General features: G+C 30.6%; 2 protein-coding genes across 2 annotated transcripts in view; one reads left to right on the forward strand and one right to left on the reverse strand.

Moving 5' to 3' along the window:
- Window positions 1-3,118, forward strand: part of LOC130899748 (nuclear receptor subfamily 2 group C member 1-like) — a 35,696-nt gene extending 32,578 nt beyond the window's left edge. The window contains exon 6 of the mRNA XM_057809931.1: window positions 3,108-3,118. The gene's annotated coding sequence lies outside the window, so the exon portion shown is untranslated. The remainder of the gene's footprint in view (window positions 1-3,107) is intronic.
- The window catches only part of LOC130899734 (uncharacterized), a 38,109-nt gene that overhangs the window by 3,327 nt on the left and 11,825 nt on the right, over window positions 1-22,957 (reverse strand). The window contains exons 13-29 of the mRNA XM_057809902.1: window positions 21,163-21,337; window positions 20,558-20,779; window positions 19,633-19,898; window positions 19,311-19,546; window positions 16,688-16,812; window positions 16,470-16,631; window positions 14,797-14,978; window positions 13,931-14,114; window positions 12,008-12,321; window positions 10,100-10,216; window positions 9,845-10,039; window positions 8,812-9,034; window positions 7,100-7,308; window positions 5,591-5,771; window positions 3,266-3,575; window positions 2,613-2,847; window positions 577-744 (exon numbers count right to left, since the gene is read on the reverse strand). Coding sequence (XP_057665885.1) covers window positions 577-744; window positions 2,613-2,847; window positions 3,266-3,575; window positions 5,591-5,771; window positions 7,100-7,308; window positions 8,812-9,034; window positions 9,845-10,039; window positions 10,100-10,216; window positions 12,008-12,321; window positions 13,931-14,114; window positions 14,797-14,978; window positions 16,470-16,631; window positions 16,688-16,812; window positions 19,311-19,546; window positions 19,633-19,898; window positions 20,558-20,779; window positions 21,163-21,337 — 3,504 coding nt within the window. The remainder of the gene's footprint in view (window positions 1-576; window positions 745-2,612; window positions 2,848-3,265; window positions 3,576-5,590; window positions 5,772-7,099; window positions 7,309-8,811; window positions 9,035-9,844; window positions 10,040-10,099; window positions 10,217-12,007; window positions 12,322-13,930; window positions 14,115-14,796; window positions 14,979-16,469; window positions 16,632-16,687; window positions 16,813-19,310; window positions 19,547-19,632; window positions 19,899-20,557; window positions 20,780-21,162; window positions 21,338-22,957) is intronic.

The following is a 22,957-nucleotide window of genomic DNA, read 5'->3' on the forward strand; positions in this document are numbered from 1 at the left end:
TCGTCTGGACTTATAACAAAAAATAATTGAATTAAAATGTTCATCTTATCTAATCGCTCATCTAATAGCGCTCAAATTCTTATATAATGAACATGTACCTGATGAATTTTTGAAATAGTCTTCACTGAGTGTTCGAGTATATCATCAGATTAAGTGGAAAAACAAAGCTATGGGAGTTTGGTTAAGTGCCAGCAAACTTAGGTAATGACAATCAAAATTATCATTGCTTATTGAGATTTTGTTTTATAAAACAATTATTAAGATTGATAGGAATCGTGAAAATCAGATGTATTACATCAAACTATAACAGAAAGACGATTGTCAATAAATATAACAGACAAGTTAATTTTCAATCAGTTGTATATAGACATACATTGATTGTTTCATAATTAGCTCTAAAAAACATTTGCTTAAATTCAAAGTCAAATAAAAAAGCATTGTTAGAAATGGTTCCCATACATAGAAAAAATAAAGACGTGGACAATTTACAATTACAAAGTAATTCTTTTGAAAAAATACATTAAAATTATAACAAAAATCAAGCCGATTTATCTTTTAAACTTCTTTTAAACATACCTGCTCTGTGCCTGTATTGAACCTATAAATTTTAGTGTCATCATACTCGTGATATATATCAGTTGGTATTCGATTTCCAATTACAAGTAGCACCCCTTGTGCTGTATGAAATACATATAATTCTTGAACCCCTTTCGTTGGTATCCTTTGTATATCTGTGGCTGTTAGCTAAAGTTTATAGAATATTTTTATTACATTATTGAATGGTTTTTTGATTCAAACTGAATGTGAGTTAGTATTTAATTTAATTTGACCAAAGGTTGAGCGCTGTTGCAGATATACAAACTCGGATTAGAAAGCAATTTTAAATTGATAATGACGTTTTGTATACTGAAGGATTTATACTTAATTTGAATGTCCATGATTTTTTCATGGAATTTTCAATATGGTGTGGAACAGCCAAATGAAATAAACTCGTTAATAAATAAATGTTGACACGTTGATTTGTATTTTTATATTTACATTTAAAAAAATATTATACAGAGTGACAGTGGACCCCTGTATATTATTTATTTATTTGAATTCTTCAGAAAATTCTAGACATAATACAAAAATTTCCATTAAAACAGAATTATTTTAATTCACAAATTCGCTGCATTACACTGAAAACCTATTAATAATACTGATTATTTCTTAATAATGTAAAAAAACGAAAGAGCATTAAGGTCAATGTAGATGCTAAATGCTTTCTGCGAACGTCTTGGCTACATGCTAATCTAGTATAGTCTTGGAACGTTACTCAAATCCCAGGCGTGACTGATCTAGTCACAAGCGTGATTCGTCTTTCTAAGTCATTTTGTATACAATACTTTTACCTTATACACACAAAAATAAGTCTATAGTATCCACCATTGAAAAAATTGGGGTCAGGTACTGCTGAACATTGATTTGGTAATGGGAGGGGGCTCCATTTGGCTGAAACCATATTATATTGTGGGTTCGCTGGATAAGGATATAAGTTTGTCAAAGTTGGCACAGTTCTATATATTTATCTACATTCTTGCCCAAACAATAACATTTTTAGGATATTGCGTATTTCTTCTATCATCCAGTGAGTGTTCTCATTAGGCCAAAATTGGCTCTTTTGACGAATAACATGAGCGTGAGATGTAAAGGTGCTCTCATCAAAAAACGAAATATCATCCAATTGTTTTTTAACATTGTCATTATTTGTTCACAAAAATACGTTCTTCCATCGTCTTCCATGGTTTCATGAGTTGGTATCATTTTATAGGGACGCATATTATTTTCCTTCAATATCAGAAATATTGATGAGTTGCTAACATTGAACAGTTTCTCGAATTATGTGGGTTTTCTTCAAATTCAAACATTATATCCAATTTCGAATCATCAGTTACTGCATTGGCAACTATTTTTTTATCTGTCTTATAAGATCAAGCTCGCGAAACTGCTCTATTTAGATCTATGTATTATCTCCATAACCAATGTGTAGAATGTTAAATGACCCATTTTTCTGATATTATTACGTACAGTGATCACTACTGGTTTTTGCTTACTTTCTCAATATCAAGGGCTAAATGGGAAATAAGTATTGACTGTAAAAAACCGAATTTGTGAAAGAAAATTTTCCTTTATCAATGTTAATTTTTAGTTAAAGATAGGCATAAGACATTGTATAGATTTTCTGAAGAATCCAAAACAAATCAATAGGTAAATAGGGGGTTTTTCCAATATGACCTCATTTATTTATTAACGAATTTATTCCAAACCGTATAATAATAGGTATATCTAGTATTTTTAATTAAATACCACAAAAAAAAAATTATTTTAGGTGAAAATTTATGATACCCGCTTATCACACATACAGTTTCTGTTCTAAACCATGCATTCAAATGTATGCGTTGGAACTGTTTGTAAATGGTCTCAAAAGATATGAAATACCATTAGGATTTTCCGATGATTCATTTCAAGCACTGCGCACACATGTCATAATTGTTGCTTAACAGTTTTTAACTCAGTTGGAATCAATCTATTTCAATTATATTCTTAAGTACTAAAAAATGTGTGATACGTACTCTATTTTCATCAAATCTCATAACAGTGCAATCTAGATTATAACTATCAACAACTGGATCGTAATATCGTCCAATGACGGCGTAACTTTTTCCGTTTAAACTGAAAAAGTTCACCTTGCTTATGTATCCACTTAAAAATTTATCATATTGATAGAAAACTCCTGGAATGTTTCTTTCGGTTTTTTTAGTCCATGTTACCATTGACACCTCGTTCATTAATTTTGACTTATTACTTCTGAAATAATAGAAAAATTTTAATAGAACAACGTTTTGGTGATTAACAACATGAGAAACTTCGGCAGTGAATTAGAATCAATATGAGTTGTAAACTTGACGTTTCGTAAGCGACTATTTTGAGAGAAAATTATTTAATATGTATCTGCCTGGGAAATCTGGGCACAAGTGAAGCAAACACCGACAACCTAATAAAAACATCTTCGTATTCTTGGAATAAGACTTTTAAGTCTGGGTGGCTGAATTTATGTAATTTACTTTTGGATAACCACTGCCTGGTTATTAGTCAACCAAGTTTACGGACCTTTGGGCATAGAATATTCTGTTGAAGATCTGTTGCTTTAACGATATTGAAACAATTCAAAATATATTTTCATAAATTTTAATACATAATAAACATCGTGAAATTTATTACTTACCTACAAATGGAGCTTGTACTGATACTGTTAGTCAAAATATTAACTACGCTTTTTTCATCATCATATGTGAAAATTCTTTGGAAACCTTTATTTGGAAATATGTTGACTGAGAACTGTGACGATATTTCAATGGAATACTGTGAAGGACATGTACAAGTGTTGGGCAATCCACAATATATCCCAGTCTCATATCCATTCACATGAATTAATACATTTTCGTTAGTGGTTACAGAGGATGCTCCGACTACATTTGGTACTGTTATTTGTAAAATCTTGGATATTTCTAAATACATTAATTCCTCAGGTAGTCCTAAAATAGACGTTAATACATTTTGGATTTAGAAATTAACCTGAAAGTAGAAGTAATAATTCACAATTGCAATCGCCATTAAGGAATACCGCGAATGTCTTGAGGTTCTCAATCGGTGGGTCGCGAGGTCGCAAGGGAAGGTAACAAATAAAAATAAAGAGCATTTAGGCTACAGACACCACACGAGCGGATAATGAATGAAGCGACTAGGTATTTATTTAAATCCTGAGTTGAGGTCGATAGTTTAGTATCAATTGTAACCAATGCAATACTTTAAAACTCAACTAAGATTAATAGAAAGGAATAAGTAACGTAGACCTTATTGTTGTAAGACAAAAGTGTGACGGTCGTTGAACCAGAAGGTTATTAAAAATTAATATAGTTAATTGTAAGACACCATTAATCAAAAACGTGTAATTTGAGTCGATTAAAAGACACGTCCCGTTAGAAACGTGACGTTAATTCATAACAAACCTTGTAAATATAACATTCTATTAGGTAATGTCAAGGTACATCATTTTTTGTATATATAAGACTGAGTAATATGTATAGACATAGACAATATACCAGTGATTTCAAATATATGATTTTATTACGTCTCCACGCATTGGAGGCGCCTCACTTTCAATTAAGACAAAAGTTTACATACTATACAAAGTCCGCAGAATGATTTAATGAGGAACTTAAGCTGGCTTGGCACCAACTAATTGTTGAATGCTTAGGTAGATGTTTGTCAAACACAAAATAATGTTATTCTTAAATAATAAAATACACTAATGTGAAAAATCCTTTTTTCCAATTGTAAGAAATAAAGAAAGGCGACAAAGGCTTCAATACTACTTTGTTCAATTTTGAGTGTTTCTTCATACTTATCCAAAACTTGTCGGGATAAACATAATCAAAAGTAAGTTCCATTAACTAATCTTGATATATCTACCTATCAGTTGATATTGGAGGTTAGCATTTAGTTTAGCTTTTTGAAAAGATTTTCAGAAAAAGGTTTTCTTATCCATATGGATCCACTAGTATCTTTAACAGGAATATCAACATTCAATTGCTTTATCAAGGCTTTAGGATGTGATGATTTGTGTAATAAGAGAAATGAAGTGTCAATGGATGTGTCACTAATGCTTGAGATGTACTCTTTGAATTATTGGGCGAGTTGAACATTTTCATTTTGAATTTCGTTTATTAATTAATTAGTAAATTAGTGCTGACCAACGTCTTGTTTTTAATACTGGTTTGTTTACTATTTTAACATAATTTATAACAATTAATTATTGCTTTCTTTTTGTATAAGAAAGCCTACTTTATGATGTTAATAGTAGGGAGTCGCCAAAACGCTCAACCTAAAAAGGGGGATCGCAGCTTTGAAAAGGTTGAGAACCTTTGACTTAGTTTATTTGGTATGAAAATGACTTTCAATTGATTGAAATTAGTAAGCGATTGAGAAGCAAACTCGGGCTATTCAGCTAAAAACCATTTCAATTTTCTAGAAGATTCTTGGCACTTGGCGAGGAATTGTGGTTAATCTTTAAATACGTTAAAGTAGAATATATGTTAACAATACAGATTCCGATCTGAAACAGTATGCAGCAATACAACTATAGCGACTACTTCATGGTTCAACATAAAAGTCTACATGTAGCGTCGATACAAATAAACCATATAATTTTTAATCACAATAACGGAGGAATTGGAAGTAATTTCATTGAAATTTATTGTCAACATTCCTTTCACACTAATGGAGTAGATCAGTGAAACCTAACTTACGAATTAAAAAAAAGATCTACAGATCAAATTTGCTGCATTCAATTTCTGAGTTAAATTTCCTATTGAAACACCTTTTTCGTACCTGTCATTCCAATCCCACTACATGTCTACACTGTTACAGTATATTAAGATGAAAAATATTTTGTTTACAAATTTCATAAGTTTATATATAATCGTTCCAATGATAAGAAAAGATGCAAGAGACAGTGATTAACTCTGTATTCTTCTTGATGTTTACTTACTTTCTACCATACGAAGTGAGTTTTTAATTTTTTCGATTAAGACTGTTTTAATCTTGAAAATTTCGTCAGTTTCAATGTGCTTATCATTTGAAGCTAATACATTTTTAATTTCAGATACAGAGTGACCATTGATTGATTCTGTCTTGATTGTACCATATCCTCTTGTCGGCTTAAGAATAGTCTACATAAAAATACAACAAACATAACGTATTATATGAAAATGTAAATCTACAAATTTTATAATAAATAATAATGAACTTTACGTGTTTCTATTGTTGGTTGTTACAGATTTACTTAATAGCTTTAATTAGTTAATAATTTACACATGGTTATGTACGTATATAGATTTCTAAAAAAACATTAAATGTCAGCTGTGGTATTGACAAAAATGCATATAAAATTTCTACTGTGAATAACAAATTGAAAGACTTGCTGTTATCAACAAACTTTAAAGTGAAACTCCTTCTATAGATGACCAGGTCATTTCTCTATTTGTTTTATATGCAATGGTGCCATTTTTTTACCTTCTTTCCTTGTGTTTTCATTGTCGTTCTCTGGAGTCGTCTGGAAATTTATGAATATTTTTCTTATCTAGTATTTTGTTACCTCAAGTCAGCAGTAACTGTTGTTCCATCTGCATTTCTCGTCTCTCATTTTTTCTATCTTTGATAATTCTTATTTTGATAATTTTCCGTTGTTCCGGTTTTCTATTAGTGAGATCATCATGAATGTATATATTTTTTTCTGATATGTTTTTCAACTTCTACATTATTGTTGTTTGAACAGATCCGTCAGGAATACTTTGAGTGGAAGTATACGGTTTAATGTCCTATGATCTTACACCTAGTTTTTTTGGAAAATGTTGTAGTTTGTTGTAACTATTTTCATATATGTATCTTATTCTGTTTCGTTCCTTTTAGATTATTCTACATGCACTTTGAGGATCCCCTTCCCTTATTTTTCCACTTTTTTCTGCATATCCTCCATATTTTACTGTTTTATTAACATTTGCTTGACCTTTTTGGATTTTCTTAATTTTTTTTACATATTTTATCTATTGTTTATTAACTGTAATTCCATCCTTATATCTATATGTAGTTTTTTTTATTTAATTTGTCTTAGTCCTCGTTAATATTTGATACCCTTTTTAACGGTACGACTTACGAATATTTTGCCCAGTTTGACAATGTTACTTTTGTTTCCAGTATAATCATCTTATCGTCTTAATAATATAAGAGGTAACAAATTTCATAAAGTCTGCGATTATTCACACTATACATATTCACAACTAAAATATGTAGACAATTTTGTTTTTGTTTTTTGAAGAAATTATTTATAATAATTATGGTTTTATTATTATATTGCAAATAATTCTCTATTAATATCAGAACTATTTTATAAATGATTAATGACATGTCTAAGAATTCACCATTTTGGATAATTAGTTTAACTTTGAGTTATGGAATGAATGTTAAAGATAACAAAATAATAATGCTATGTACTACTTACAACACTACCAGTGATGTTAACTGGTACCTCATTTGATATTGTTTTATCAAAACGGTCTGTTAGATTTACCCCATTAATTAAATCGATAGAAGCATTTCCCATAATTTCAACAGGTTGAAAGAAATGTTTAGTTCCAAAAATATCTTGAGTGCCCTCATCAAAAACAACTTCACCAATGTTTATGTCGTTGATAGAGGGTGTTGACAGATCTGTAACAAAACGAAGAGCGGTTTTATATTGGAAATGTGGCAATGAAACACCAAAGTTGACTAACTTTAATATATTTTCAGAGCTTTCGAATACTTATGTATTCATCATCTGGGACTGAAATTATGGTCAAATACAATATAAAAAATATGTATAAATGTATACCAATAATAAAATTTTACTTACAATAATTAATTAAGATTTTCGGTGGTGTTGAATTGTATTAATTTTTGTGAAATTCATAGGATTAAAAATTCAATATTGAAAGTGACAGCAGTGAATGTGTTAGTGTCATCAGTGTTCTTGATACTTTTCGTTTTTTCGGTAAAATTCCAAGGAGTAGGCAGATTGAGGCCTTGGAATCAACCAGGAAAAAAGGGGTTTTTATCTAAAGGGTGTATTTTTGGAGATATAAGTAAAAAAAGTTTTGCTTTTTAAATTTTAGAGTCTAGAGTATTGCCCCACATTCTGTCTATGAAGTCGGTTCTCGTTTTTACGCAAAGGTTGTAGTTTTGAAAGTAAAAGAGTTGTAAAATTTACTCTTTGGAATGTTTTGGATTATTCCATATCATTGTAAAACATTATAAAACATTTCCGAAAGGTTACAGACAATCTCAGTCTTTTTATAGAGTTGTAGCGGGTATGTACACAAAGATCCGTTCGAATGAAAGGTACATCATGTAACATTCAAGAATGATGACGATTTGACATACAGCAGTAGTAAAACTGAATATTTCTCTCAACCATGGAAGTATTACCTTTCCCCGTTTAGTGGTCACAACTATCAATCTTATTGTATTTTAGTATTTATTTATTTATTTTATTTTTTTATTTTATTTTGAGATTCGAAGAATAAGATTCAATAGAAATTTTTTTGAAAAGTGTTGCATAAATGAATCATAGATCGAAATTGACACTATGAAAACGTAAAACGCATACGAAGAATGCATATTATCTTGCATGCTATATCACCAGATTTTCTACGACTCACAAAGAGTTTCCATTACAGATACAAAGTCAAAAATTATATTTCATGTCAATTACTACAAATGCATATTTGAGTTTAGAAAAGTGAAATATGTTTTTAAGGTATTTATCTAATAGAACGAACACAATATGTAGTATATATTTCAATTTTTTACAAAATAGATAGATAGTTATTCAAAAGAATGAATAATTCATTTTGTTCTTGATTTTAGGATAAAACAAAAATGAAACGTAAAGGCATGTAGAGGAACAATAAGTTGAATTTGCATATACAGGATTACCTTTGTGGTCATTCTTCATCATATCATATTAGTTTTATTTCTATTCAAATTAAATTGAAAATTTTGCAAATATTCCGTAAATTGTCTATTATACGTATATTTTCAAATGAATAAATTTTATTATTATTATTATTATTCAAACGCAAACCACATGGCTTTTTATTTTTATTTTAAACTTTTACCCAAATACCACAGAATATTGATTTTGTAGATGAATTATGAACAGTTTTCACTTACTTTGTACTTCTAAATTCTGAAAATAGTAAATTCCATTGGCTATTTGTTCTTCACCATCGGTCCTTAGTCTATTAATCATAACGTCAGTGAAATTTATATTGCCATAAAAAGTGATATTCAAATTATTATTAACTTCAAGTCTTTCACATATGGCTTCAGGTATTGGTTTCAGGTTGTCTAAATTCACTAAACTTTCAGTACTAATTTTGGATATATGATCACTCTGAAACATTTTTGAGATTGATATAAAAAGTTAAAAAAATATTACTAAAAGCAATTTATAGATATATTTATATGAAGAAAAATATTGATAAAGAATGGAAAAAACAAGACGAAATATGTTAAACTTACGAATAAAAACGATCAAAATACTCTTCTTGTATACTAATACAAGGAGCTTAAAGACCATAACATACAAAATACAATCAACTAAAGAATATAACGCTGATAACCGCAAATCACAAAGAATTGAGATACAAGAAGAATTTCCATGAAGATATACGTAAGATCTAAGAAATTAAAGAAGGGAGATAACTTATAGTGCGCCTCCCAAGAGATTATTGAATAGAACCACTACATGAGAACAGAAATATCAGTAAGAACTGAAAAAACAAAGTTGGTGAAGATTTATAATAATCCTTTGTTACTAGAGGTGCTGTTGTATAGTGAAGTTTTCAATCTGGCATATTAATTGTCAATGTTTGCTTGCTTTATCGTATAGCATCAAGGTTGAAATGTTTTTTAAAAACACGCGAGTATTTTGAAAAGTTATAGTTGTCTCTCCGAATCATAGAATGTTTTATCTTTCGAAACTTCTTTTTGGAATGGTACAGCACAATACTGTAGCATTCGTCTCGAAAGTTTCAATTGTAATGTAACGTTACTAGAAATGCAATATGTATATTAAAATTCAGTTTCTCCACGCGCGATAATAAATTTTGACAGCCAAGACCTTAGTCGCAGGTGATGCCTTCTGGTGATTGGTTAGATTTGGAAGTTAGATCAACTACCTATTCCATTTCAAAAAACTTACATTAAATTTATTAGTTTGTACACCACCAAAAAATGTTTTCAATCCTCGAATAGTTTTGTTTTTGCTATCTTTATCGACAATAATTTCATTGATCTCAGCAATTTTTTCATCATTCAAGTAAGTGGTTTCTAAATTGTCTAAAATGAAAGCGTTTTTTGTATGTAAAGTCAGAAACCATTTTATGCCATTGATTATCTGCAAGAGAAATATTACACAAATTGAATTTTGCAATCAGAATTTAATTTTTAGTATTACCTGCGGTTTGTCCGATTCTGAGAGAACAGCATCTTCTAATAATTCCGCTATATTAATACCGTTTATAAGCTTAACTGAGTTAAGATTCTTCACCATTACATTAGAAGTAAAGTTTACCTGAAACAATTATCTTCTGAAGTTATAAATGTATGTTTTTACGAATAAACATTTGAAAAATTACTCATTATAATTTTTAAGTTAATGTAATACTACAATAAATTATATTGACGAATGTCCATTTATCTGTTCAATCCCCGCCAAATTAAAACGCTATATAGATACTGCCATATCGATAATTCCTACGATTATTACTTCTCAAGATGCGTCCGACTGACACTGCTTGACATTCTAAAAAAGTAGTGGAAACCATCGTTGCACAGGTATCTTAAATTCAAATTAGCTCTATCGTCAAGGATCAGATCGTTAATAAGTCTGTTTCACTACAACGGGATCGACTTATTCAAACCCAAAATCTCTTATTTTTCCTCTTTCATTAGCGATTACAGTCTAACCAGTAGCAGCTGACATTAATTTTGATGGTACTGTTCGTCATTTCAGTATTGAAGTATTGTGGCATTCGGTTGAAACCATCCAAAGCTGAGCGGCTTTACCAATCGGTAAAGCCTACTTCAGTTTGACAATTGTTTTCGAATCATAAAAGCATTGGAAACGAGCTGCATCATTTTGACATAGTCCTTTAAAGCACTTTTACTGGAAAGCGATGAATTTGTTTGCTGGCGACGAAAATACTTAAGAAGTATTAAGCAATACAGAACCGAGCAGGAGAAAATCTTTTACCTTGATGAGACGTGGATTAATGAAGGTTATACAGTACCGAAAATGTGACAAGACAAAAATATAACCAGTGCTCGCCAAGTTTTCATAAAAGGCCTGTCAACGGGTATTAAGGTGCCTTCAGGTAAAGGGAAAAGAATAATAATCGTCCATATTGAAAGCGAAGAAGGATTTTTAAAAGAAGGTTTGCTAACCTTTCAGTCGTGCCATACGGGAGATTACCACGAGGACACATGGATTCGGATGTTTTTGAAGACTTTTTTGATGGAATGATAAAATATCTTCCGGCTGATTCAGTAGTAGTTATGGATAACCCAAGTTATCATTCTCGACGCATAGAGAAGACTCCAACTTCATCTTGGAGAAAACAAGAAACTATTGAATGGTTAAACACCAAAAGTATTGAATTTGATGATAATTTGATAAAAAAAGAACTATAACTAGCATCGTTTTATGAAATACGCCGTGGAAGATATAGCAGAAAAACATAGTGTAACTGTGCTGCGCACACCGCCATATCATTGCGATCTAAATCCTATAGAACTTATATGGGCGCAAGTGAAAGGATTTGTAGCAAGACACAACACGACATTCAAAATGAAAGACGTTAAGTTACTGTTTCATCAAGCCATTAACGAGGTGACACCAGAGAACTGGCGAAAAGCAGTCCAGCATGTCATTAAAGAAAAGGAGAAAATGTGGGAACTTGACTACTTGATCGATCTGACCGTCGATCCGTTAATTATAACGTCAAGAGGAAATGACAATTCCTCAGATGATGAAGAATATTGATTTTTTATAATTTAATTCCTGTATAATGTATTTATGTATAATGTTCAATAGATAATGAGTGTACCTAATACTATGTACATAATGCCTAATTTTTATTCTGTTAAAATAACTATTTTCAGTTTTAGTGAATGGATAACAATAGGCTACACTCATAAATTGACCCCAACCCAGGTGGTACTACCTGCACTTGATAACAAGATAGAAATTTACTCTGTTGGGTCACTCTGTGGTCCCTTTGCATACCTAATAAGATTTTAATACTCTATACATTTCTGAAATAAACTATAGAAAAAATTTATTTGATATAATATGTATACTAACCGGAGCATGTATAACGTTTCGAGTACTTATTCTGACTGACTTTTCAAATATTTTATACAATAAACTCTCTCCATCGAGTAAAGTAACATCTCCTTTAATTTCAATTTCAGCCCATTCTTTAGTCTGTGGATCAGTCAATTCATTTTTTATTGCTTCTATACTGCAAGGTGAGATTTTTGACGCTTTAATAGATTTAAATACTACATCTGAAAATAACGAACCATTCGGCAGTATAATCTTCTGTGGAGAGGTAGTATAAATGTCTATCAAGTTTTCAACATCAGCGTTGTTTATTTTTGGTGTCACCAAATTTTCTGAAAGGTATATATGTATATATTGATAATGCATTGAAATTAATTTCACGTGGTATACTACGACTAAATCATAGTCATTAAAAATTATCTTCAGCATTTTAAAATTGATTGGTTATCAAAAAAATATGTATTTCTATCAAATATGAACAATTGAAAACAGTCGTCTGTGTTATCTTCAGCTTCGTCACCAATATTAACGCATAACACATAACCACGGACTCTATTGTTATTTCAATGAAGCTATCAAATTTCAACATATTCGACACTTCTTTCAATGCATTTCTAAGATGGGGCTTTTAAACTTGTCAATAAACCATATGAGTTTAAAATTATTTGAAAAATTCATAAATGCAAGAACAAACACCAAAGGTATTGAATACTTTAATGCCATCATATTTAACGAGAGCTTTTTTAATTAAAAAGCTACTTCACTCTTTTTACTATTAAAAAATATTTTATATTTCATATAGGTACTCTAATTTTAACCACACACAGAATAAGTATTGGTCTCTGTCATCACCTCTGGAATCGCTTTCCGCCAAGCTTCAAATTTGGAAACAGAAAGTCATATCAAATGGATATGGCTGATGAGGTAGTTTATTGCACTTTGGCTATTTTCTTTGTAACAATAGCAGACAAATGACAAGCATATTTTTTCTTCAACAAATTTATTCGTTTTTTCTTAAATATACTATGGTCGTGACATTATTGTTCAACAAAATGATTTTAGATTTCTTGGGCCAAGTTCGTCAAATAAAGTCCATCCTTTCGAATGTATTTTTGTTCCTGGGGTATAATAGTACCCCCCACGTTTCATTTACTCTGAAAGAACTAATACTGTTCATATTCATAAGAATAACTATAATGAAATGAATTTTTCCTTAACCTATGAATAGTATCGGGGATAGGTTTTTATTATCATTTGGAAATTTTAAGTATTTTTCTTTATGGCTTTGAAGAAACATTCATTTTTCCGATACTGGCTTCTTCGTATAATATAATTTCATCGTTCAATTAATACTCGAAATTATTTTTCCTCCTTATTTACCCAACAGTTTTCTGTTTCTTTTTCTGTATTAAAACTAATCAATCTGTATTTATATAAAATTTTGACAGATGATATCACGAATCAGCCTATCCAGTGCTATTGGAAATTACATATTAGGTCTGAAATTCAACCTTACATAAATCAAATGGCAAGAAAGACCTTCAGTATAGTAAGAAATTTGAATTTTTTTCGAACAAGATGTAGTGAGAGTCCGTAATAATTTCCTGTAATCCCAGCTTATTATTTTCTTTGCACTTTTGCACCGTAGTTTTAATCAGCACTTAAACTTCCATAAATTAGGATAAACGTTACGCAAGGAAAGTAAGATGACTTTAATGCACCCGTTAGGATAAAGAGAAGGCCACTAAGTTCACATGGCCGAGAAGCATTATTAATGAGTAATGAGCGAATTATAAGAAATATCGGAATGGAAATAATAACTTCTGTATGTTCTGAATCATACATAATTATCTACTTACTTCGTGTGTATTTATTCGTTATTTTTTTAGTGTGATAATTATTTCTAATAATAACATTCCTGTAAAAGTTGGTTGAACTTGCCTGTTTTAATGTTTGTAAAATTATAAGTTGCGGTAATATTTTGATTAGTATTTCTTATTAAGATTCTTGTAATAAGAGTTTTCAGGTTAATATCGTTGACAAAAGAAGTAACCAAATTGTTAACCATAATGTTGCGTGTAAATTTTACGTCGCCTTTGATCCCGTACTCTCCCTTATGCAATGCCTTAAAAATAATAAGATAACACTTATAGTCTAAAATCCCACCGCTTGAACTTGCAGGTATCTGTTTTTTTTTGATGAAATTAATCTTGAGGATGTATGGAATGGATTAAGGATAGGTTGCCTTTCAAAAATTAGCCGCAATTATCTGTAATTAATTTTAATGTCATTTATATAATAATATGACTTGCAGCTATATGTTTTTTCAGTCAATCTTACAGCATTTGAAAGAAAATTATGTCACAAATAAAAATAAAAATGGTTGCCAGTTATCAGTCGGCCGTAGCGTTAGGGTTGCCAGGTGTAAACAGGTATATTATTGTTAATTAACTCCATACACCGTTTTTTTAAAATTTTTATGCAAAATTGAAGTTTTATATACATTTTACATGAAAATCCATGGTTGCCACTTGTACAATGGCCGCAAACAGAGGTTGCCATGATTTTTGTGAACGAATCTCGCTCCAGGTAAGTGGAAGCGCAAGAGAGAAGGTGCACCCATTACAGGTATCTGCGTAATTTCTACTAGGCAACCTATCCTTAACCATTCCATATATCCTCAAGATTCTTAAAATTTTATTCATCAAAAAAACAGATACCTCCAAGATCAAGCGGTGGGATCTTAGACTATTACCAGTTATGTTTAAATAGTTGGGCATAAGACGAAAATCGAAAATTATACTTACATTTTTAGATAATTCATCACACGGAATATTTTGCAGTGAAGACATATTTAGAAGATGTCCAATACTAATATTACCTTCTATTGTTAAGTTTTGTAGTACAGAGGTATTATCTATAGCTTTGTTAAGAGAGTAATAGTCTTGTAGTGGTCGACCATTAATATTTATCACGTATAAATTGTTAACTAAAATAGTTTGATATTAAAATGACAAATGAGTGGTAGTGTTGTGAATGGCTACTATCCGATTGTACGAAAGTTATTTTTTATATAGTTGTAAACGTTATTTTTCCTACGAAAACTAATAAATTGCAGTTATTTTTGTACATACTAGTCTTTTAATTTACCCGGAATAAAGCGAAACGACTTTTCTTCAGATCCCTACTTATTGAAATTAACAACCAGTTCAATAGATTCAGCTTGAACTGGATACCTGAAGACTTTATCAGATGAGGATATTCACAAACAACTCAGTTTGATTCACGAATGTTTATTGATTGAAATAGAAGTGCAACGCTTTCACTGACTTGGTTTAATTCAATAACTTTTATCAAATGAGATCGAGAAGCAAGATTCCCATGGTCTTGGCTTGTAACACGAAAGCAAATCGAATGAATATACAGAATTTAGTTCAGATGCTATGCCACAAGCTAGTCGAAACAACATGGATATATCTTCTGTTAATGAACAAGCTATTTTTGCAAACGTTCTCTTTGCCGTTTATAATGAAGGGTTATTTCAACCCCAACTTTGTGATTTACATACTGCAATATACACTGCATTATTATCCGAAGATTTGGTTTCTCTGAATAATATCAAAACATATTCTCGCTGTGAAAGGATTATGAAAGAACGAAAAATTTCCCTCCAGCCTTTGTGGGCCAAATTGACATTCGCGACTGTACCTCAAGTTGACGAAAGAACTGTTTCTATACCATGCTGTTTATTGTAATGAAGAAGTTACAAAACCGTTTTTATCAAGATTGATGGAAGTGACAAGTTACTTTGATTACAGAAGACGTTGATATGGTGAAGTCATATAATAATTGCCACTTGTATCAAACAAAGGAGGACTAGTTATTTATTGTAGAAAGTTTTGAGAGCTTGCAACGCTTCTAAGAGTTCGTTGTAGATATGAATAGCTTGTATCGATCTCTAACCTGGTTAGTGTCAAACAATATATGCACTTATCTAAGCATACATGTTGCTGGTTATTTATTTTCTCAAAAAGCGTAAGTCAATTTTGATAAAGCTTGTATGCAACTACTTTTGATGAATGATCTACCAAACAAAAAAGAATCATCAAAATCAAAATTTGGTTGTAAAATTGATTCAAAAATATTTAAATCTATATTTTCTATGACGTCAACAGGGCTGACAGCCATTGGCTTCTTAGCCACTATCAATCTAAATGGATTTAGAATATCTTTTAGGCATTGGTATAAAGAGATATCTAGAAATATTCAAAAAATTTTGAATATCTATCATTTTTCTTGGCTTACGTTTTTTCCTATACGTGCATAAGAAGTATGTGTTTTTTGAGGATGAAAATCCTGTGAAATTCTTTTCTTATGTGATATTAGGAAAAATCTTATATATTCAGTTAGTGGAAAATACTTTTAATAAAAATATTTGCTCATCTTTCAAATATTTATTGAGAAATTGAGATAGTCGTACCTTTGATATGCTCGAAGTTCAACATGTTAATATTATTTGGCTCGTCAATAAAAATAAATTTTTCACCAATTGTCTGTAAAGGGACTGCGTTTATAGTGTTGACATTTTCGAAATCTGATTTAGCACTGTTCTCCACAATCAAATGCTCAAATATTTTTGTTGCTTAAAAAATTGTCAAATATTATATTGAATATTGAATAATACTTCAAAAAATTTACCAGTAATATTTTTTGGCTGTTTACTGTTTAAAGTTTGGGATACATTTATCCCTTCTAGCTGCGATACTTCTAGATTATCAATCTTAAGTGTACCGACGAACACTTTTTTTCCTTGAATTCTTAAGCTGAAAATAATATTTGTGTGAATAGTGAGAAAAAAGCTCGTTAATACTATATCTCTGGAACAAAGAACAATCTTATAGTTAACAAAACCTCACGTGATATACGAAAGATTACCACGTGATATATTTGTTTTTGATATTAAGACAACGTTGATTACCTACTGGTCACTCTAATATCTAGATACCAGATTATACGAGTATATCTACTTAATAAAATTCATTCTCTTTTAGATTACATTACTAAATCTTAACAACTTCTCGATATAATGTTTACATGCTAACGTGACGATGTGGTCCTTTTTAAACTATAACTTAAATACAATTTAACTATTTATTGTCATACCTATTGACATCCGTCCAGTATTTATATTTGGAAACATGACTTATTTATAGTTATATAGTAAGTTGTTTATAACAAATTATTAAATATGTAGTTACAGTTATTAATCAAATTAATCAAAGAATCTAATAATCATATATTCTTCATCAAATATTCTTCAAGTCGGAGTAAGGTAATTGAAGGAAGGATGTCTAGTGGAAGTTTATTTTACACGGTTTTGACCAGGGATGTTGCTTACACGGGTGTTTACAAAAGCAACGGATACTGATGCAGATAATATTGATTTGCCTGAATAAAATACACCCTAGCATAAATTCATTAGCAAATTCAGCGTATTCATTTTAATGAAAAAAGTTATACTTCATTATTTACTTGTTACACTTGTAAGGTAGTTTTAGAAAACAGATAATTTATGTTGATGGAGGTATCCATGAATCCAATTCTTTATGAGCTATACACTTAGACCATACAGTTACACGGACTGCTACTGTGACCGATAAACATTTAAAAAGACCTTTCTTTTCTTTTCCTATCTTCATCTTTTTTCTGTTGTTTGCCTTGTTGTAAGCATCTGTTGTTTAATTCGTTTTGTCACTCTCCTTTTACTGGTGAGAATAAGAGTAGTAACTGTATGGTTTAAGGCTATAGGTCTTCTCATAAGACATTTTTTTCTCAAACGTTACTATCAGCCATATGAACAAACATATTAAAAGATCTGTGAAATAATAATTAAATTGAACGGATGTTCAATAAACTACATCTATTCAAAAAAGTGAGAGAAATATATTATTTCAATTTATTTAAATTATTTAACCACTTGTACGAAATGAAACAGCGAAACGGCGTTTTAAGGAGTATAAGCGTTGCCTGAAAAGTTTTAGACCTCAACCTAAAGATGTCAGCATGTATCAATGTAAGTTGGGAAATATATTCTCGTTGAGAAATTTTATGATCGTAAAATTTTTGTCACCAGAATTCAAATGTGACTGTATCGCTTTGATTTACGACGAGCGTTTGGGACCGCCACAAACTGCGGCAACCAGCGAAATCATCGAAAGAGTTTACTAATTGGTACGAGACGACGGATTAAGGTTAGAGAAATAGAAGAGACTATAGTCACATGAAAAGAATGCATTTGCCATACATTGACTGAAAGATTATGCAAGTTTAAGCTATCTGCACGTTGGGTGTTACGTTTGCTCACATTGGATCAAAAGTGAATTCGAATGAAAAGCCCTATTGATGCGGCTTAACCAACACGAGTCTGAATTTTTACTTTGATTCGTGAGGATAGATGATCTGTATTCATTGCTTCACTCCTGAAATGAAAAAATAGTCAAGAAAATGGGTCACATAGGGCCAACCTGTTTCAAAAAAGCAAAGACGGTTTCATCGGCCGGAAAAGTGATGGCGACTATTTTTTGAGGTAGACATGAGATTTTGTTTATCAAATATCTTCAAAAAGGTCAAATGATATGCATCATAACTTCAAAAGATAAAGGGAGAAATTCTAAAAAGCGACTTTGTGTGAAGAAAAAGGAAGTACTTTTCCATGCACTTACTCACACTTGGTTTATCGTCGTGAGTGAAATTCATTGATGGAACTTCGAATTAGTTAACCTTCCACCGTATTTACCAGATCTGACTCTCAGTGATATTTTCCTGTTTCCTAACCTTGAAGTAAGAGAGACATTTTTAGTAGACTATGACGTTATTGCTTACGCAAAACGGCAACAACTATTTGGAGTAGTTAAAAAAGCCAGAGCATGAAGTTTTTAGACAAAGAAGATGACTATGTTCGAAATTAAAATTAATTATGAAAAAAAAATGTCTTGTATTCGAAGTCAATAATTATTATTTGAAAACTTTTCAAAATTTGAAGAAGATATCGCGAAAAATATTAATTTATTAAAGAAAATACCTATTTAAACATTTTCAAAATTTGAAAATATGATTTAATGGGTAAAAAATAGTGGTTCGAGTGACGGATGACTGTTAAACTGAAGAGCTGCTTTGTTAACTTAGCGACCAAAAGAATAATGATAATTTTTCAAAAATCATTCAGTTATATATTATAAGTAAAGTATTTCTAATATGATGATTCCCATAGAGATTATTGTTTAGTAAGGAATTTATCTATTTATTAACAAACTACGTTTACCTTCCTATCTTTTTAAAATATTCTTCTGAAATTTTCTTCAAATTAGCCGTATGTTGCGTATCATTTTGTAGTGTAACGTTACCTAAAACTGTAACGCTTTCAAAAGCAAAGTCAGTTTTCTTTTTAGTTTTGTTATCGTTTAAAAGGAAGTTATCGATTCTGATATCATTTAAAGTTTCTACTGTTAAATGAGGTATGGAAAGTCCATTCACGAAATTCACTGGGACTGGAATCTCCTTGAAACATTAAATTAGAAATTAATCAAATTTGCGGTTACAATAAGTTATTATGTTAAACACTTCAGACGAATAAATTATAATACCTGTTCTCTACTTTTACTCCAGTACACCTTTGTTAAATTGGGGTTAACTTCGGTGTCAGATACAATAAGTTTCGTTGTATGCAAAACATTCAACTCTTCTAAATATAAATCATTGTTAATTACTACTTTGCCGATATATGTTTGTGATAAATCAGATTCTTTTGTACCAAATACATGATCGCCATTTTTCATGAACAAAGAATTATTTAACTGACCTGTGACATTCAAGTCATGTCTAACGACCACTCTATTAAATGTTACTGATCCTTAAACAAAAATATTGTTTATAAAATAATATATAGGAGATACATTGTATAAACTTTGTCTTCCTTCAGTTATATGTTCATCTATAGCACGATTAAAAAATGTTGGACAATTAGTGAACAATGGGGAAGATGAATATCAATGCAGAAAATTCACAAAGCTGAGGAGCCACTCCAACAATTAGATAAAAGAGGTGACGAAATAAATCAGAGAAGAGTATACTAGACTCAAAACTATCAGTGAAGACATCAAGAAAAACAAGAAGCAAAATAGATGAGTAAGATCTCGAGTAAAAACAGCTTTAGCAAGTTAATCCACTTTTAAGGTCGTTTTTAGTCATAATAAGTAGGCTAAAATTGCATATACAAACCAATGCGATCATCAAACAGAAAGCAATAGGTCGATCGAGAAAAAGAGGGTAACTGGATGATTTCATGAATGAGGGAGTAGAATGGCGAGTAATTAACAAAGGGAATAACCAATATAAGGTACGTTCAGTAGTTTACTGGAAAGAAGCAAGATAACAATTTCTATCGTATCTTTTTTGAATTTAGTGATACTATAGTAGGTAATTATAGTTGTTTTAGTATACAAGGGATAATATTATGATTTAATAATTTAAGTTTTGCCTTTTTTCAATGCATCAATTTGAAATTAATACCTGTGTTAAGATCTGACTTGTTTATTAGTAATAAATTGTTTTCATCAAACTTTATATTATTTATACGATCAGCTGTGATATTTTCCACTAATATCTTGTGTATCTCCACATGTGCTGTGATATTTTGATCTGTAGATGTCGTGAAAATTTTATTAACATCAATATTTTTCAATTTATTGGTCCTGAGCTTCGCTGTTCTCAAAGTGGTGAAGTTTAAATAGCCTAAAATCATAACAGAATTCCTTTACCAGAAGTTAAAAAAAAAAAATCATTGTGAACGATGAACGTCATGTATTCAGAATATACCAGACTTATTCTTTAATTGTGTCGACAATGGGCGATCCGAAAGTTGGTTGGAAAGTTCAAACAACGCTTTTCTGTATAATACGAAAAGCGTAACACTTATTCCATTGTAGGGGCAATTCAAAAGTATATGCATGAAATGTATTTTTAATAAATGTCATGATCATATATTTGTAAATTAAAACAGATTTAATGCAATGCCACGTTTAAAAAGTTTTTTGAATTATAGATATTTTCATAGATATTCTGTCGAATGATCAATATAAACGTGATAAATTTCTACAAAATTATCAGCACCTTACCTGTAATTTCAGTTGTCTGATTAATTCTGAATACGGAATTTTTGAATTCATTCCAAGATACATTGTTAATGGTATCAACGATTAAGTGATTTATTTCAATGTTATTTGCATTGAAATCCATTGAAGAAGTCTCAGTTGACTTTACTATAGTGGATAATATCACATCAGGGGCTTCCTGTGAAAAAATTGAAACAAAATATTTTTTAATGTCTTGTGCATCAGCTGAGCTCTAATAAATGAAAAATATGTTAGAGCTCAATTCTAAATATTTTATTTTGTTTCGTATCGTTCAAAATTTGTTTTTTTGAGAGAAATCGTTAGTTCATTATTTAGCTTGCACGTTTCTCCGTTGTTATCAGACACTGTATAATCTTCGTCATGTTAAAAGTACTCGAGGGCAGCCATTTTGACCTAATAATAATATTGATCACGTGGAGGTGACTTCAGTTACCCCTATTTGGAAATATAAGGGATTGATGATCGATGCTGTTTTGACGATACTTTTGTATGATATCTAGCTTTGTATTGTTTATGGCTATAATTGTTATATCTTTTCTGGGGTTTTAACTCGTTGGAAATGAACAATTAACGGGAAAACTCGAAAATTGAGCTTGGGTTGATATTAAGTTTATCACGATAGTTACATGGAGAAAATTCCAGAAGATTATTTAAATAAAACGCAATAGGATTAAATATCATAAACACTTTGTCAGCAATTAATTTATCATAAATACGAATTATTGTAAACAACTTTTTATTGAATACCGGCCGACAAATGAAGATTTTTTGAAAGTTGTTTGTATTTGAGCCACAAATATCACCAATTTATACTATTTTAAACACCTACATATTTGCCCTATCACATCAGATTTTTTTAAAAGAAGGAAAAAGAATTTTTTTCAAAATTTAGAGAAAAAATTAATAATCATATTACAAAAACATATATATGAACATTTACAAAGAAAACATTGAGTCTAAACAATGCTACAGGACTATTTAGAGTGACATCTTTTACGTTTCGAGACAAAATTACGTCTGGGTGTAGTTTTTTTGTGAGTAACTTCAGTAATATCACGTGTCAGTGACGAGCAGTAATCAGCCATCATATTCACATTCCATCGACCTTGGTACCTTGTCTCCATAGTTTTTATGTCCTGATGAAACCTTTCTCCCTGCTCTTCACTGTAATCACCAAGATTATCAGGAAAAAAGTCCACATGTGAATCTAGAAAGTGGAGTTTTATGCTTATATTACACCCCAATTTTTGATATTTATCCAATAAGTTTGCAACCTTATTTTTATAGTCGGGATGTTTATTATTTCCTAGAAAATTGTTGACAACATCTTTGAACGCCAGCCAAGCATCTGATTCAGTGTTATTCATTGTGGTATCAAATTTTTCATCAGCCATCAAATATCTGATTTGCGGTCCATCGAACACTCCTTAAATTTTTGCTTCAGATATTCTTCGACATTTTTTACACAGGTATTCAAAACTAGCATTGTTTTTATCCAATGCTTTAACGAACTGTTTCATCATACCGAGTTTGATATAAAGCGGAGGTTGTAAAATTTTTTCAGGACTAATTAAATTTTTTCGTATAACGTTTTTTGTTCCTACTTTGAGATTTTGTTTTTGCTTTAAAGTCATAAAGTTTCCACAAATATAACAAAATGTATCCGCATTATTATGACACTTTCTTGAAGACATTCTGTTGTTTTAACAGTTTTTCAACAACAGATCATACATAAAATTTATTGAACACTAAAAGTAAAACGTAAGAAATTTTTTTA

Source organism: Diorhabda carinulata, chromosome 1 (genome assembly GCF_026250575.1).
Source record: "Diorhabda carinulata isolate Delta chromosome 1, icDioCari1.1, whole genome shotgun sequence".
NCBI classification, from domain to species: Eukaryota; Metazoa; Arthropoda; class Insecta; order Coleoptera; family Chrysomelidae; genus Diorhabda; species Diorhabda carinulata.